The 17,826-nt window shown below is 39.7% G+C and overlaps 2 protein-coding genes across 6 annotated transcripts in view; both read left to right on the top strand.

Moving 5' to 3' along the window:
- The window catches only part of LOC144023078 (uncharacterized), a 389,823-nt gene extending 374,927 nt beyond the window's left edge, over positions 1-14,896 (top strand). The window contains exons 1-5 of one of the 3 annotated variants that reach the window (XR_013284489.1): positions 10,996-11,139; positions 12,601-12,656; positions 12,805-12,888; positions 13,440-13,641; positions 14,574-14,896. Coding sequence is in view for 2 of the 3 variants with exons in the window: in XM_077528378.1 (XP_077384504.1) it covers positions 12,579-12,656; positions 12,805-12,888; positions 13,440-13,641; positions 14,574-14,731 (522 nt within the window). In the remaining variant the exon portion in view is untranslated. Of the gene's footprint in view, positions 1-10,995; positions 11,140-12,016; positions 12,657-12,804; positions 12,889-13,439; positions 13,642-14,573 lie in introns of those variants that run through there. The other 2 variants (XM_077528378.1, XM_077528377.1) reach the window with 2 other exon arrangements.
- washc5 (WASH complex subunit 5) overlaps positions 1-17,826 on the top strand; it is a 207,895-nt gene that overhangs the window by 55,818 nt on the left and 134,251 nt on the right. The window lies entirely within an intron of this gene.

The raw sequence follows: 17,826 nt of genomic DNA, 5'->3' as shown, positions 1-17,826 counted from the left end.
AAAGGAACAGGTGCGTGCACCACAAGTGGATCAAAATGCAAAGGAGAGTTCACCTGAGACAGGTCCTGAACGGGGACCTCCAAAGCAGTGGTTTGGGACGGTGTCAATGGACACCTGGTGTTACCTTGTGGGACTTGCTGCAATTTCGATTCAGCCTGGGATGACTCGTCATCCCGGCCAGTGTTGAAGGATGGATGCTGCAATCGCCGGAGTTTTTCTTCCATTGCCATCAACTCAGATTTCAAACGAAACGTCTGCCTTTTTCCTTCAATGCGTTCATTTTTCAAAAGTCTAATCTTTTGAGTTAATTCCGCAATTTCATCATTCGCGAGAGCTAGCAAGTACTTGTCAAATTCATGCTCAGTTTGGAGATCAATCCAATGGGCTTCAGTGGGCTGATTTGATAGTTCTACAATGCATTCTTTTAGCTCACGAATTTCAGATGTGGCATTATGCCAATTTTGTTCATGCGTGCGGGCAGTTTGTGTACTCACTTTAAGTTCCTGTGTCAATTTTGTAACTTGGTTTCCCAAGTTCACGCGGTCAGATTCATGCAACCATGCTTCCGACTCGGTTAGCTTGCTGCTAACTTGGGCGTGAATTTGCTGTTCTGCTGTCAGAACGCTTTTCACTTGTTCAAGCTCATGGTCACTCAATTTCCACCTAGCCACTAAATTCACCATTAGTCGGCTGAGGATTTGTGCCATATCTTCGTGGGTTAACGACCCTTGTTGAGCGTCGCAAACGAATTGCGCAATGTTAGTGTCAAGAATCTCTGCGCTAGCGCTGGCTGTCGCGTCGGCATAGCCTGGAATGAGATTGTTAGTCACGGTCGCAAGGGCATTTTCCAAAGCATCCATTGTTAAAAGTAGCGTTATGATATCCAAGATATGCGTAAGCTCACTTTACTCAATTTGGAAGGACTAATTGTTAGCCAATTAGACAATGCTGGAAATGCTTAATGCTTAAAGATTGGCTTTTTGGGCTCAATTAGTTGATTCAAACTGTTTTACCAAAATTCTTAAGGCACAGATTAAAGGATGGTATCCAAATATGTTACCAATTATTTTAAATGGCAATGCATTAAATAATTGAGGACCCTCAACAAAGTATTGTGTTAAGCAATTTAGTCTGTTAAATTACTATTAACCACAGCATACGTTTGAGGTTACAGGTTTTAGGAAACAAAAGTCTACTAAGGACAGTCACATTAAATTAAAATTACATTTAATTCAATAGAGGCTTCCAAAAGTGCCTAAAAATTGGGTAAACACTTTTACTACAACGAGAAAAGCTATACACTACTAGTTGAGTGTTGCTTTTAATTAAAACAAAATTAAGTACTTGAAAACGGTGGTTAATTATTTAAACAAACTCTTTGGTTAGTCAATAATTAAAGTTATCAAGCGTTTTAATTTTGTTGGCAAAAGTTCCTCGACTGCGGTACCGTGAATAGCCACAGGAGGACGCCGTCGGCGTTTCAAACGCAACGAGGCTCCTGTGTGTAGTATAGAGTCGTACTTTTGTTCGATCAATAAAGTTTTAGGACTTTACCGCATAGACAAAACAACTCCGTCGCTCGTAAGTGACACAGAATGTGTCTTAAAACGAGTGTTTAAATACCTTGAACAAGTTTTAAAATCGTAGCACTTGGCAAGCAAAGTTGTTAGCAAGACGCCGCTAACGTAAACTTTGTCAATGAGTGGCACGTCACCGGAAGTTGCGCGTGCGTGTGTCGCCAGCTGTCAATCTGTCAAACACGTTAAATTCACTCCTTACGGATAATCGCGCGTGTTGTTATGCGCGGCACTGACGCCGAATTATCAAGAAGACACTAATAATTATAATTTAAATAAATCAAGGAGCGGAAACCACAGAAACGTTTTAATTCCCACGGGTTTATATCGCGATACTAAGGACTCGCGTCGAGGGGAAAGAGAAAACTACTACTTCCTGTAAGACGGTGTTAATTCATTAAACACGACGGAATTAATGAAGATTAAAAAGTGCAAAACGTACAAAAATATTAACCCTAAACTCAATGTTAACACTTGGTGAAACAGGAGTAGGAAAAATATTATAATGTAACGTTTAAGAGTGGCGAAGACACGTGATGTTAAATTGTCTTAAATCCAGTAAGAATCATAGGTTAGGACGGTACAGTAGTAATTTAAATCCCTCGATTAGTTTCAAATCACGGTAACTTGATTATTTAAATTATAAAGTGCTTTGAATGCGATGTTGAAGAAGGCAGACAGTAGGCTCACGGGGGGAGAGGGGGCTGCGATGTGTCCCTCTTCACACGTTAGTTGCTAGAAAGCAGGAATCAACTATACTAGCTGTAGTTTGGCAGCTGGCCGTGTAGCAATATGAGTATTAAGCAAACAGTACACTTTAGTGTTAATCAGATGGAAATCTAATTTCAACAATTTAAGCGAACTGTATAACTAGTTGTTCAGTGCTACAATTTGGCAGAGACTGGGCTCTCAGTGGGGGGTCACGTGGTGAGACGTGATCCTCTCTTGGAGGCCACAGCCAAATGAGGAGCGACTTGGAAGTCTGGCCGTTGGGCCCGCCCCTCAAATTAGTTTATTGGTCGACTGGTTTCAAGGGGTGGTTACCTGAATCCCAGTTGAGTTAAGGATACGCCTCCAAAGATGGCGGATCTTAACACGTGTGTTTTACACAAAAGGCTAGCAGTTTTAGCACCATGTGCCTTACGCTAACCAACAAAAGGGAGTCAACTTAACACCTTGAGAAGTGTGCTGTGACTCAAATGGTGGTCTGAATGCAGAATTTCGTGCACTAGACTATTTCCTCAGCCTAAAGGCTTGTAACGTAATCAGGTAGCTAAGCTGATTGCGCCACGTGAGGTTTGGAATGTATTTTTAACCCAATCAGAATTCGTGACGAGCTAGAAAAAGCATTCCCAGGCCTAAAAAGTTTTGCATGCAATAGAAAAAATGTGATCGTTACTCTTCCACTTTTGTGTGTGTAACATTCACATAGTCGACAAATTCATTCTCTTCTCAATAACTAGTCGTTAAGACTGTTATTTAGCGCTTCAAATACACTGCTTTTATACAGCGGATTGGCTCTGGCATAAAGTTGTAGTTAGATTGCTATGGAAACGAGCTGAAATTTTCCCAGAAGAACACGCTGCACTAAGCTGTTTTTGGATTGTTACATGTGTGTGTTTCACAAAATATGTAACATAAATTGGCCTCACCAAAGGGGCACCATTATGTAAGGGAAATCGGTCCAATTAATTATTAAATCAAAAATTGTTAATTATTAAATTAATAATCAATTGGCTCATTAATTGAAGGAGACTCAAACTTAATATTTAAATTAAGTTGAGCTTGCCTGCGGAGCACCACATCTCTTTTTGATAATTTTATCAGGATAACAGATGAGAACCTCGTTGAATCAGTCATTAAAATGAAGGTTGTGCCCTTACTACAATTTTGTGAGTTCTTTGTTCAGCTTAGAGGTCACTATAAATTGTTGAAACACACACACAGTAAACCAGGGGTTGAGTTTTGTGCACGTTTATTCTCTAACCTAGGTGGGATAATCTACTTAGAATTTAAAGAAGCAAAACTAACTACTATGATAGGCAATGAAACGAGAACTAAAATAATAAAAATAATCAAAGGAGAAGAAAAGAAGAAAAAAGGAAACGGTCTTAGCCAAGGTGATGGGTTTCTTAAATCGAACCAACATGGGACCCACAATCAACCTAGTTTGCACCAATTTGTACTAGGGCGAAGGCCTGCAAAGTTGCACTTACAGATGGGGTTGGTCTCAGAAGCAGGACCCTGGATGGAGACTCGCCAAGCCCGTTTGAAGAAGGGATGAAGAAGGTTCAGTTCAGGAGAGGGAGAGACAGGTCGTCCGGCTGGCCAACTGAGCGTCACGGGGTCAACCTGCTGGCTGGGAAGGGCCCTTTTTGGTTCAGGCCTGGTGTGCCTGGAAAGGCACCATCCGTTTGAGCCTTGTGCAGGGACCAAAAGCAGCGTGTTTCGCTGCGCCTGTCGCTACACGCGATGGCTTCTGTGCGTTGCCGTGTGCTGGAGGTTAAGCTAGCTGGGCTAGCCCTTTGTCTGGCAGCCGCGCCGATGGAGATCAGGAAGGAGCCAAAGCAGCGGAAGAGAGGGAGCCAAAGAGCAGCGGAAGAGAGGGCGCAGCACGCAGGGAGCGTGCTTTTAAATTGGGAAGGCGGCGGCCTCCACACCAGGGGGGCCGGTTGAGACCACAGTGGAAAGTTACCAGCTGGGGGAGGTTTTTGGTTGACTAATCAGATTGAATCTGGATCCCATGTGTGTTAAGATTCTAAGGTCAGAATTTAACCAATGCAACACGTACAATTGAATACCTCAAATAAAATGTTACCTAGCTTACACTGTTAAAACGTGCATACACATGAAAGTTTAGTGGAGAATCTGCCACTGCAATGGAACCTTTTCATGACATTTCATGGAGTCAACATTTCACAAATGGCAAACATAACATTTGATAATTCATTGTTCTGTTGCAAAATAAGAAAGTCAAGTTTCTAAGAAGGCTTTTACTGTTCTGATTTGTGTGTGTGTGCGCGTGCGCGTGTCAATCAGAGCATTTGTGGCTGTTTGTGGGGGATGTTCTTGTGCTCCCCACCCCCCACAGTGGCATGTTCAGGCCACAGGAGCTCAATTCCTTTGGAACTGAGGTTGCAAAAAGTTACAACCGGCCGATAATCGTTACAGATTTATTGTGCAATTTGCAATAAATAGCGCCCTCTAGACCTTTTTATGAAGCATTTCCGATTGTATGATTATGCTAGACCTACAAAAAAGTATTATGTAGCCATTTGCCAAACCAAAGAGGAAGTCCGCTATTTTGATTTTATTTTGGGAAATATACATCATTTTTGGCCTTTTTCATTAAACTTTGCACAGAAAAGGCATGGAAAAAACTAACATTTTAAATGGTCCTTGTTCCATGTAACAGTTGTCAAGTGCTGCTTTTTTTTTTTTTTTTATACACATGAAAACTCATGAAACTTTGCAAACACATCAGACTTGTCATGAACATGAATTTTCAGAGATTTATTGTGCAATTTGCAATAAATAGCGCCCTCTAGGCATTTTTATGAAGCATTTCCGATTGTATGATTATGCTAGACCTACAAAAAAGTATTATGTAGCCATTTGCCAAACCAAAGAGGAAGTCCGCTATTTTGATTTTATTTTGGGAACTATACATCATTTTTGGCCTTTTTCATTAAACTTTGCACAGACAAGGCATGGAAAAAACTAACATTTTAAATGGTCCTTGTTCCATGTAACAGTACCCCAACGTGCCAGTACCCTGACGTGCAAGTAACCCAACGTTGTGCTCAATAGCGCCCTCTATGCATTTTTATGGAGCATTTCCAATTGTATGATTCAAGCGATACACAACTAAAGATGACTTGACCTAGATTTGTGAAAACTGGGAGGCATACCTATTAGCTTAAGACCTACAAAAAGTATTCTGTAGCCGTATGCTAAACCTAAAAGGAAGTCCGCCATTTTGAATTTATTTTGGGAATTGCGCACCATATTTTGCGTTTTGATTAAACTTTGCACACACAAGGCTTGTCAAAAACATTTTAGATGGTCCTTGTCCTATTTTACAGTACCCCAACGTGCCAGTACCCCGACGTGCAAGTACCCCAACGTGGCCCGGGTTGCGAGGGCCCTTTATAGCTGCTCGCAGCTCTAGTTATTATTATTCTTCTTCTTCTTCTCCGTAAACGATCACGATTTTGGGTACCTAAACATTTACGAAAACCCACCAAACTTTGCACACTCCTCAGGCCCGGCGAAAAATTTGATATTATGAAGTCGTCATAACAACGCGACTCTATAGCGCCCCCTAGCATAGAAAAATAAAAACCAAGCCCGGCATGTTTGAGCTAGAGCAACGAAAATTGGCAGGCACGTGTAGCACCCCGAGACGCACAAAAAAGTCTATTGGGACCATGTAGCTAAAATGTACAGGAAGTGAGCTATGAATTTTTTAATGTCCAATTTTGGCCTATTTTGGCACATTCACTGTGGTCATGCTTTTTCCCCCTTTGCAAACATTTTTCATCCAATTGACTTCAAACTTGGCATTTATCATCTCAAGACGTGAGAGAACAACTGGGGAAAAAATCTTGCCTTTTCGAAATACTATATGACGGGGGCGGGGCATCAAATATTGCCTTTAAAATTTCATTTGTCCAGAAAGAGCAAATGCTTAATAACTCCCATGTTCAAGCTCCAAAAAATCTCAAACTTCTCAGGCAACGTAATAGTCACGGCCTGAAAACATCTATATGATAAAATTCAGTTATACATATAGCGCCACCTAGTGGTTACAATAAATGTCATACTTTACGTTTTTAGCTACTGTTCTGAGCTTGTTGAAGGGATCCATTTGAAAATTGGTCAGAAAAGCCTTAAGATGTTGATCATGCCCCACACCGAATATTGTAACTTTTCGCCAAAGGGCGTGGCCGCTACGGTGACGCAAAGTCTGAAGATTTTTCGTGAAAATAAAAGCTGCATAAACTTGACTGAGATGATCCTATCTTCTCAAAATTTCACACATTTGATGAGAGTCCAGCCCTGAAGACATCTACTGACTTATATTTCATCTAACTGATAGCGCCACCTAGTGGCAATTTTTTTTCTTACGAATTTTCTTCTACGTTTTTCTCCAAACACGTTAACTGGACCTACCTCATAATTGCTCAGATGAGGGTTTCGGCCTTCATGATGTCACAACACGAAGTTTGTGAGTTTTCGCGAATTGCTGTAGGCGTGGCTAAGCGCTGTTCGCCAAGAAAACAACGCCAGTTTTGAGGGTCTAAACATGCACAGAAACTCCTGAAACTTGGCACACACATCTGGCCTGGTAAAATGAGCAATATTTTATTGTTGATTGTGCTATTTTTACAAAAATGACTCAATAGCGCCCCCTCGAAATTTTTAACGAAGCAGCCCCGGTTGTACGTTTAAGCAAGAACGCCGAATATTTTTAGGTGTATGAGGGAGCCCAAGACCTACAAAAAAGTCTCTTGTACCCATATGCTAAAATGAACAGGAAGTGAGCTACGAATTTTTGAATGTCCCATTTTTGACGATTTTTGCACATTCACAGGGGGCAGACTTTTGCCCACTTCTCCTACACGTTTCATCCGACTGAGTTAAGACTTGGCCTGGACCATGTCAAGACCTGAGCCAACGACAGGGGGAAAAATTTTGACTTTTCGAAATACTATATGATGAGGGCGGGGCATCGAAATTTGTGTTTCGCAATGTAAAAGGATATGCTTGATAACTCCCCGGGACATGCTCCAAAAAATCCCAAACTTGACATGTATGTTTATCGTCAAGGCCTGAAGTTATCTCTATGACAACATTCAGTTATATATGCAGCGCCACCTAGCCCTTGAGGCATGAAAAAAAAATACCCCACATACGGTATTTTGTACAAAAAATGTACACTCATTCTAAGTGTGATAACTAAGTCATTTATGAATATTCTTTTAGTTTCCACCACTCAAATTGTTCACTGGCTTCACACCGATCCAAACGTATGTACGTTTCCATTTTGTTTTATTCATTTTTGATTGCCCCTTTAGACAATAAAAGTAACATTGTGCAATGAGTACAACGAGCGATGATGTGTATATACACTTTTACAAAAAAATACCAATCAGGGCAACTCATTGCCTAAAAATAAAAAAGGACGCTGATTTTTGCAGGTCTTAACAATCACCAAAACCCGTTGAGCTTGACACACACACTGGCAAAAAAATATTCTACATGTAAACGTTTATTATGCCATTTTCAAAGAAATTTTGCTTCCAATATGCCAGTACCCCAATGTGCCAGTACCCCAACGTGCAAGTACCCCAACGTGCAAGGACCCCAACGTGGCCCGGGCTGCGAGGGCCCTTTATAGCTGCTCGCAGCTCTAGTTAGGGCCCGAGCAGCGACCGCTGCGAGGTCCCTATTGTTCCTGAAGGAATTCTTATTATTATTATTCTTCTTCTTTTTCTTTGTTATTATTCTTTTCCGCAAACAATCGCATTTTTGAGACGCTAAACGTGAACGAAAACTCACCAAACTTTACACGCACATCAGGCCTGGCGAAAAATTTGATATTTTAAAGTCGCCATACATGATAACAGAAAAATGGCTCCATAGCGCCACCTACATAGGTTAAACGGATCCCTGTCCCGCTACGATTGTCCTATGGCGACGAAAATTGTGTGGCACCCGTAGCACATCCAGATGAACAAAAACCTCTTTGATGTGTGTACCCTAAAATAGACAGAAAGTGAGGTATGATCATCTGAATGTCCAATTTTGGCCCAGTTTTGCACATTTACAGGGGTCATACTTTTGCCCGCTTCTCCTACACGGTTAACCCGATTGACTTCAAACTTGGGATGGACCATCTCAACACCTGGGACAACATCATTGTAAAAAATCTAAAGTTTTTGATATACTATATGACGGCGGCGACGCATCAAATTTAGAGTTTAAAAATTCTTACTTCACGAAGCATTGCCGGTTGTACGTGTAATCTAGAGCTACGAAAATTGGTACACATATGTAACAGGCTATGACCTACAAAAAACTCTTTTTGAACCATATGCTAAACTTCACAAGAAGTCCGCCATTTTGATTTATTTTGGAACGTGTTGCCATTTTTTTGGCCATTTCATTGGGGTCTTATTTTAACGAACTCCTCCTACAGTGTTTATCCGATCATCTTCAAACTTGGTGTGATTCATCTTAAGATGTTGAAGATGAAAAGTTATTGAAAGCTTTGTATTTCGTCGCACGCTGTTGTCATGGCATGCACTGTTTGCAAAGGAAAAAAAAATATCCTTAAAGAAGCATTCCCATTTGTACGAAACAGCGAGAGCTACGAAAATTTGTAGACATATGTAACAGCCCAAGATGTACAAAAAAAGTCTCTTGGTGCCCTGTGCTAAACCCAACAGGAAGTCCCCCAGGGGCCGGGCATCACATTTTGAGCTAAAAAACTCCTCTTTAACAAAGCATACCCGGCTGTACGTTTCACCTAGAGTTACCAAAATTTGTAGAGGTATATAACAGCCCTCGAGGTACAAAAAACTCTTTTTGAACCATATGCTAAACCTAACAGGACGTCCGCCATTTTGATTTACTTTGGAATGTGTTGCCATTTTTTGGGCCATTTCGTAGGGGTCTTATTTTAACGAACTCCTCCTACAGAATTTATCCGATCATCTTCAAACTTGGTGTGACTCATCTTAAGATGTTGAGGATGAAAAGTTATTGAAAGCTCTTTATTTCGTCGCACGCTGTTGTCGTGGCATGCACTTTTTGCAAAGGAAAAAAATCCTTCTTAATGAAGCATTCCCAGTTGTACGAAGTAGCTAGAGCTACAAAAATTTGTAGACATATGTAACAGCCCACAATGTACAAAAAAGTCTCTTGGTGCCATGTGCTAAACCCAACAGGAAGTCCCCCAGGGGCCGGGCATCACATTTTGAGCTAGAAAACTCCTCTTTAACGAAACATTCCCGGTTGTACGTTTCACCTAGCGCGATGATAATTTGCAGGCATACATAAGAGCCCACGATGTACAAAAAAGTCTCTTGGAACCATGTGCTAAACCAAACAGGAAGTCTGCCATTTTGATTTACGATGGGATTTGTTGCCATTTTTTGTGGCCTTTTTCAGGGGTCATATTTTAACGAACTCCTCGTACAAAGTTCATCCGACCGTCTTCAAACTTGGTGTGTTTCATCTTAAGATGTTTAAGATGCAAAGTTATCGAAAGTTTTTTATTTTGTCGCACGCTGCTGCTATAGCGATGCATTGTTTGCCAAGTAAAGTGCTGCTTTGTTTTTTTATTTATACATGTGTGAAAACTCATGAAACTTTGCAAACACATCAGACTTGTCATGAACATGAATTTTTAGAGATTTATTGTGCAATTTGCAATAAATAGCGCCCTCTAGACATTTTTATGAAGTATTTCCGATTGTATGATTCTGCTAGATTTGTGAAAATTAGGACAGACCCCTATCAGCCTAATACCTACAAAAAAGTATTATGTAGCCATTTGCCAAACCAAAGAGGAAGTCCGCTATTTTGATTTTATTTTGGGAATTATACATCATTTTTGGCCTCTTTCATTAAACTTTGCACAGACAAGGCATGGAAAAAACTAACATTTTAAATGGTCCTTGTTCCATGTAACAGTACCCCAACGTGCCAGTACCCTGACGTGCAAGTAACCCAACGTTGTGCTCAATAGCGCCCTCTATGCATTTTTATGGAGCATTTCCAATTGTATGATTCAAGCGATACACAACTAAAGATGACTTGACCTAGATTTGTGAAAACTGGGAGGCATACCTATTAGCTTAAGACCTACAAAAAGTATTCTGTAGCCGTATGCTAAACCTAAAAGGAAGTCCGCCATTTTGAATTTATTTTGGGAATTGCACACCATCTTTGGCCTTTTGCACTCACAAAGCTTGTCAAAAACATTTTAGATGGTCCTTGTCCGATTTGATAGTACCCCAACGTGCCAGTACCCCGACGTGCAAGTACCCCAACGTGACCCAGGTTGCGAGGGCCCTTTATAGCTGCTCGCAGCTCTAGTTCTTCTTCTTCTTCTTCTTCTTTTTCTTTGTTATTATTCTTTTCCGCAAACAACCACATTTTTGAGGCACTAAACATGAACGAAAACTCACCAAACTTTACACACAGATCGGGTCTGGCGAAAAATTTGATATTTTAAAGTCGCCATACATGATAACAGAAAAATGGCTCTGTAGCGCCACCTACATAGGTTTAACGGATCCCTGTCCCGCTACGATTGTCCTATGGCTACGAAAATTGTGTGGCACCTGTAGCACATCCAGATGAACAAAAACCTCTTTGATATGTGTACCCTAAAATAGACAGGAAGTGAGGTATGAGTATTTGAATGTCCAATTTTGGCCCATTTTTGCACATTTACAGGGGTCATACTTTTGCCCGCTTCTCCTACACGGTTAACCCGATTGACTTCAAACTTGGGCTGTACCATCTCAACACCTGGGACAACATCATGGTAAAAAATCTAAAGTTTTTGACATACTATATGACGGTGGCGGGGCATCAAATTTACAGTTTCAAAATTCTTACTTAACGAAGCATTGCCGGTGGTACGTTTAATCTAGAGCTACGAAAATTGGTACACATATGTAACAGACTATGATCTACAAAAAAGCCTGTTGGTGCCATATGCTAAACCTAACAGGAAGTCCGCCAGAGGCGAGGCATCAAATTTTGTGTTTCAAAATTCTAACTTAATGAAGCATTCCCGGCTGTACATTTCACCTAGAGTTACCAATATTTGAAGACATATGTAACAGCCCTCAAGGTACAAAAAACTCTTTTTGAACCATATGCTAAACCGAACAGGAAGTCCGCCATTTTGATTTACTTTGGAACGTGTTGCCATTTTTTGGGCCATTTCATAGGGGTCTTATTTTAACGAACTCCTCCTACAGAGTTTATCCGATCATCTCCAAACTTGGTGTGATTCATCTTAAGATGTTGAAGATGAAAAGTTATTGAAAGCTTTTTATTTTGTCGCACGCTGTTGCCGTGGCATGCACAGTTTGCAAAGGAAAAAATTCCTTCTTAATGAAGCATTCCCAGTTGTACGAAGCAGCTAGAGCTACGAAAATTTGGAGACAAATGTAACAGCCCACGATGTACAAAAAAGTCTCTTGGTGCCATGTGCTAAACCCAACAGGAAGTCCCGTAGGGGCCGGGCATCACATTTTGAGCTAAAAAACTCCTCTTTAACGAAGCATTCCTGGTTGTACGTTTCACCTAGCGCTATGATAATTTAGAGGCATACATAAGAGCCCACGATGTACAAAAAAGTCTCTTGGAACCATGTGCTAAACCAAACAGGAAGTCCGCCATTTTGATTTATGATGGGATTTGTAGCCTTTTTTTGTGGCCTTTTTTAGGGGTCATATTTTAACTCCTCCTACAAAATTCATCCGACCGTGTTCAAACTTGGTGTGTTTCATCTTAAGATGTTTAAGATGCAAATTTATCGAAAGTTTTTTATTTTGTCGCACGCTGCTGCTATAGCGATGCATTGGTTGCCAAGTAAAGTGCTGCTTTGTTTTTTTTTTATCTATACATGTGTGAAAACTCGTGAAACTTTGCACACACATCAGACTTGTCATTAACATGAATTTTTAGAGATTTCTTGTGCAATTTGCAATAAATCGCACCCTCTATACATTTTTTATGGAGCATTTCCGATTGGATGATTCAAGCGCGAAATAACTAAAGATGACTTGACTTGACCTAGATTTGTGAAAACTCAGAGGCATACCTATTAGATTATTATTATTTTTTGTACCTTACAAGATTATCTCTTGTGCCACATTAAACCCCTTTGCAGGCCTGAGCCAAACCACGGTCCATACATTTGATACCACTGCTTTATTTCAATGGTCAAGTACTTCATAACCACACCTACTTATGCTTGTCCTTGCATATATAGTAGACAACAAAGAGCTCTTTCAACAAAAGACATTTCCATCTACAAAGTCATACAAGGTAAGCACTCTATAAATTCTGCAATCACTACACTTCTATTCCTAAATTATCACTTCAAATACCAACAATGGTTAATACAGCTACAAATTTCTTGTATGTTTATGAAGTATGATACTGTATTTATTTCTACTCCTTTGCTTTTCTACAGAACATGAACAAATCACCAAGCAAATTCTCTTTTGATAAAGACCCTCTAATCATCTCCATACGCAAAGATTGCCAACTTTTTTCCGTAAGTATACAATACATAAACTAAACAGGACAACTTTCTCAATCATATACAGTATGCCATACATATATGTATTAAGTTCTCATTTATTAACAGGTTTGTTAAAGGCACCTTTAGTGTGTTTTTCTGTTTGTAATGTTTCTCCACGAGCACGTCTAGCCATTGATATCATGTAGAACACATATGCTAACCTTTTAGAGACAATTGAAGCTTACTTGCACAGTAGCCACTATCTTAACCACTTAATTCACATGTCTACTTGACAACTTATTACATGTAGTGAAATGGTACTTTGTGCGTCTTATGCTTTTTTCTGAACACTGCTTTTCAACTCTTTCCTTAAAACCAATACATGCGGTACTGTTATACTGTATAAATATATATGTCCGTGTGTATATATTTGTATATTCTTTCAAATAAACTCGTTTTGACACACACAGCCATTGAGTAACATGCAACACGACCACAACGTTTTGCACCAACACGTTACCTCTGCTATTTAGAATCATGGAATCTAACATGACTGATTTTCATTGAATGCTTTGTCATTACAGTATGCATGCATTGATCATGCTTCCAGTCGCAACGACTTATACCAGCGCAGCCTTGATCTTCATTCCCAAATGAACCAACTAGTCCATGTGACTCGAGTCAATCGAGCACTTGAAAAACAGATAGACTTCAAAACCAAGCTTGTGAAAGAACTCCAGACTGCATTGGATATAAAGGATGCATGTGATGCAGTTGTCCGTGATGGTAAGCTATATGACATGGAAGACACACAAACACTAACACAGCAAGCATCCCCATCCTTCACATTGTGTATAATGAATGACATGTTTGACAATGGACATTTTTACATTTTTTTGTTAATGCACGTTCCTTTTTTTCTGTTAGGAATATCTTGAAGGTAACATTGGACTGTTAACTAAAACACTGACTGATTATTGAGCCGCAATTTCTCAATGTATATAATGTGAATACATACTACACTTGATTACTTTCAAATGTGACTGATATCATGTAGCTATGCTGTGATCTTGCCCTCTTTCATCCACTGATAGACACTTCAAAGTTCTTTTTTTTCTGTATCTTCTCAAAATAACTGACATATTCATGGAAAAGATTGTATTTAAATTCTATCATTATTAATTACTATTATTATGTTTATGTCTTTGCCCCTGATTATGATGTTTCTATACCATAGATTTTTTTTTTAAATTTTTTTGGACATACTGTGACTTGACCATTACAATACTAATTTTTACTAAGAAAAAATCAATCACACACCATAATATTTTATACTTATCCTGCATGTATCTGGACACACCATGCCAAATTTTACACTTACATAACCATTTATGTACCTGTCGTATCCTTACTTTTATTCATCATTTCATCACACAATCCTAAAACATTGCTTTTTGACCCAGAGGATTCAACTATACCATTTTTGCGTGTCTTATTACTTACTAGCTATATTATTTATTAACGGGCAAAAACTATGAATATAAGATCACCGTCAAATATTACGTCTGTAATATCCATATACAGTGCATTACATAATATGCATTTGTATTAAGACACTACCATGCTAAAAATATGCACACGACTGTTCTGTAAACTACACCTAAGACAACCAAACTTCACAGATCTAACATGATTCTTCATTCTTTTTTGTTCTACAGATGTATCAAATGCTGCCACACAGACAGAAGAAGCCACTGAGGACATGCACGAAGACGATGATCACAATATAACAGGACAGGTTAACCCCCCTGAAGTTTTAGCCCGCAGGTCAAAGCGTCCTAGGACTAATTCATCCATGGAGGTTACATTATCCTAAGACAGACTATGTGCTAACCCAAACTCTTTGACCCCAAGGGATTCATCTGTCCCAGAAAACTTTTACACTAAAGAGTTTATCTGTCCTAGGGCGCTGTTAACCCCAGGTTAAAGTGTTATTTAATCTGTCCTGTTACAACAGCTATACATAAACAGCTGCATTCCTCTCCTGTTCCATCTCTCGCACTTCTTTCATCTCTTTTTCTCCTCTACTTATACCTATGCTTGCTCATGTGCTTTTTTCCCCTTTAGATGATGTCATTGGTTAGCCTGCTTCAAAGCTACATTTTTTCTTGAATAACTGTCACACATTTACTGTTTGCTGGACCCTACAAAACTGTCACAATACTTCACTATGTCATGAATACATATGTGTTGCACAGCGACACCACATTAAGAGTCATCAAAAAGCTTTTTATTTGATCACACACCATCTCTGTGCCATGCAATGTTTTCAAATGAACAGATGCTGGTTTTGAATATCAAACGAGCGACTTTTCATGAAACTTTGCACACACATCAGAAAGTCCACACTTTTGATTTTATTTTGGGAATTGTGCATCATTTTTGGCCTTTTACTGCACCTTTTTACACACAAGGCACGGCAAATGCATTTCTATTTTCCATGGTCCTTGTCTATTTAACAGTACCCCAACGTGCAAGTCCCCCGACTTGCATATACCCCAACGTGGCCCGGGTTGCGAGGGCCCTTTATAGCTGCTCGCAGCTCTAGTTATTATTATTATTCTTCTTCTTCTTTTTCTCCGTAAACGATCACGATTTTGGGTACCTAAACATTTACGAAAACTCACCAAACTTTGCACACTCCTCAGGCCCGGCGAAAAATTAGATATTATGAAGTCGTCATAACAACGCGACTCTATAGCGCCCCCTAGCATAGAAAAATAAAAACCAAGCCCGGCATGTTTGAGCTAGAGCAACGAAAATTGGCAGGCACGTGTAGCACCCCGAGACGCACAAAAAAGTCTATTGGGACCATGTAGCTAAAATGTACAGGAAGTGAGCTATGAATTTTTTAATGTCCAATTTTGGCCTATTTTGGCACATTCACTGTGGTCATGCTTTTTCCCCCTTTGCAAACATTTTTCATCCAATTGACTTCAAACTTGGCATTTATCATCTCAAGACCTGAGAGAACAACTGGGGAAAAAATCTTGCCTTTTCGAAATACTATATGACGGGGGCGGGGCAGCAAATATTGCCTTTAAAATTTCATTTGTCCAGAAAGAGCAAATGCTTAATAACTCCCATGTTCAAGCTCCAAAAAATCTCAAACTTATCAGGCAACTTAATAGTCACGGCCTGAAAACATCTATATGATAAAATTCAGTTATCCATGTAGCGCCACCTAGTGGTAACAATAAATGTCATACTTTACGTTTTTAGCTACTGTGCTGAGCTCGTTGAAGGGATCCAGTTGAAAATTGGTCAGAAAAGCCTTAAGATGTTGATCATGCCCCACACCGAATATTGTAACTTTTCGCCAAAGGGCGTGGCCGCTACGGTGCCGCAAAGTCTGAAGATTTCTCGTGACAACAAAAGCTGCATTAACTTGACCGAGATGATGCTATCTTCTCAAAATTGTACACAATTGATGAGAGTCCAGCCCTAAAGACATCTACAAACTTATATTTCATCTTACTGATAGCGCCACCTACTGGCAATTTTTTTTCTTACGATTTTTCTTCAATGTTTTTCTCCAACCATGTTAACTGGACCTACCTCATATTTGCTCAGATGAGGGTGTCGGCCTTCATGCTGTCACAACACGAAGTTTGTGAGTTTTCGCGAGTCGCTGTGGGCGTGGCCAAGCGCTGTTCGCCAAGAAAACAACGCCAATTTTGAGGGCCTAAACTGGCACAGAAACTTACGAAACTTGGCACACACAGCTGGTCTGGCAAAATGAGCAATTTTTTATCGGCGATTGTGCTATTTTTACAAAAATGACTCAATAGCGCCCCCTAGAAATCTTTAACGAAACAGCCCCAGTTGTACGTTTAAGCAAGAACGACGAATATTTTTAGGTGTATGAGGGAGCCCAAGACCTACAAAAAAAGTCTCTTGTACCCATATGCTAAAATGAACAGGAAGTGAGCTACGAATTTTTGAATGTCCCATTTTTGACGATTTTTGCACATTCACAGGGGGCAGACTTTTGCCCACTTCTCCTACACGTTTCATCCGACTGAGTTAAGACTTGGCCTGGACCATGTCAAGACCTGAGCCAACGACAGGGGGAAAATTTTTGACTTTTCAAAATACTATATGATGAGGGCGGGGCATCAAAATTTGTGTTTCGCAATGAAAAAGGATATGCTTGATAACTCCCCGGTACATGCTCCAAAAAATCCCAAACTTGACATGTATGTTTATCGTCAAGGCCTGAAGTTATCTCTATGACAACATTCAGTTATATATGCAGCGCCACCTAGCCCTTGAGGCATAAAAAAAAAATACCCCACATACGGTATTTTGTACAAAAAAATGTAAACTCATTCTAAGTGTGATAACTAAGTCATTTATGAATATTCTTTTAGTTTCCACCACTCAAAATGTTCACTGGCATCAGACTTATCCAAACATATATATATTTTTATTTATTTTTGATAGCCTTTATGGACATTAAAAGCAATATCGTGAATGAAGGATATGCTTAATAACTCCACGGTACATGCTCCAAAAAAAATCCCACACTTGACATGTATGCTTATAATCAAGGCCTGAAGGTATCTCTATGACAACATTCAGTTATAAATACAGCGCCACCTAGCCCTTGAGGCTTATAGAAAAAAAAATAAAAAATACCCCACATACGGTATTTTGTACAAAAAATGTACACTCATTCTAAGTGTGATAACTAAGTCATTTATGAATATTCTTTTAGTTTCCACCACTCAAATTGTTCACTGGCTTCACACCGATCCAAACGTATGTACGTTTCCATTTTGTTTTATTCATTTTTGATTGCCCCTTTGGACAATAAAAGTAACATTGTGCAATGAGTACAACGAGCGATGATGTGTATATACACTTTTACAAAAAATACCAATCAGGGCAACTCATTGCCTAAAAATA

This window comes from Festucalex cinctus, chromosome 7, assembly GCF_051991245.1.
Source record: "Festucalex cinctus isolate MCC-2025b chromosome 7, RoL_Fcin_1.0, whole genome shotgun sequence".
NCBI classification, from domain to species: domain Eukaryota; kingdom Metazoa; phylum Chordata; class Actinopteri; order Syngnathiformes; family Syngnathidae; genus Festucalex; species Festucalex cinctus.
This window is presented reverse-complemented; position numbering and strand designations above follow the sequence as displayed.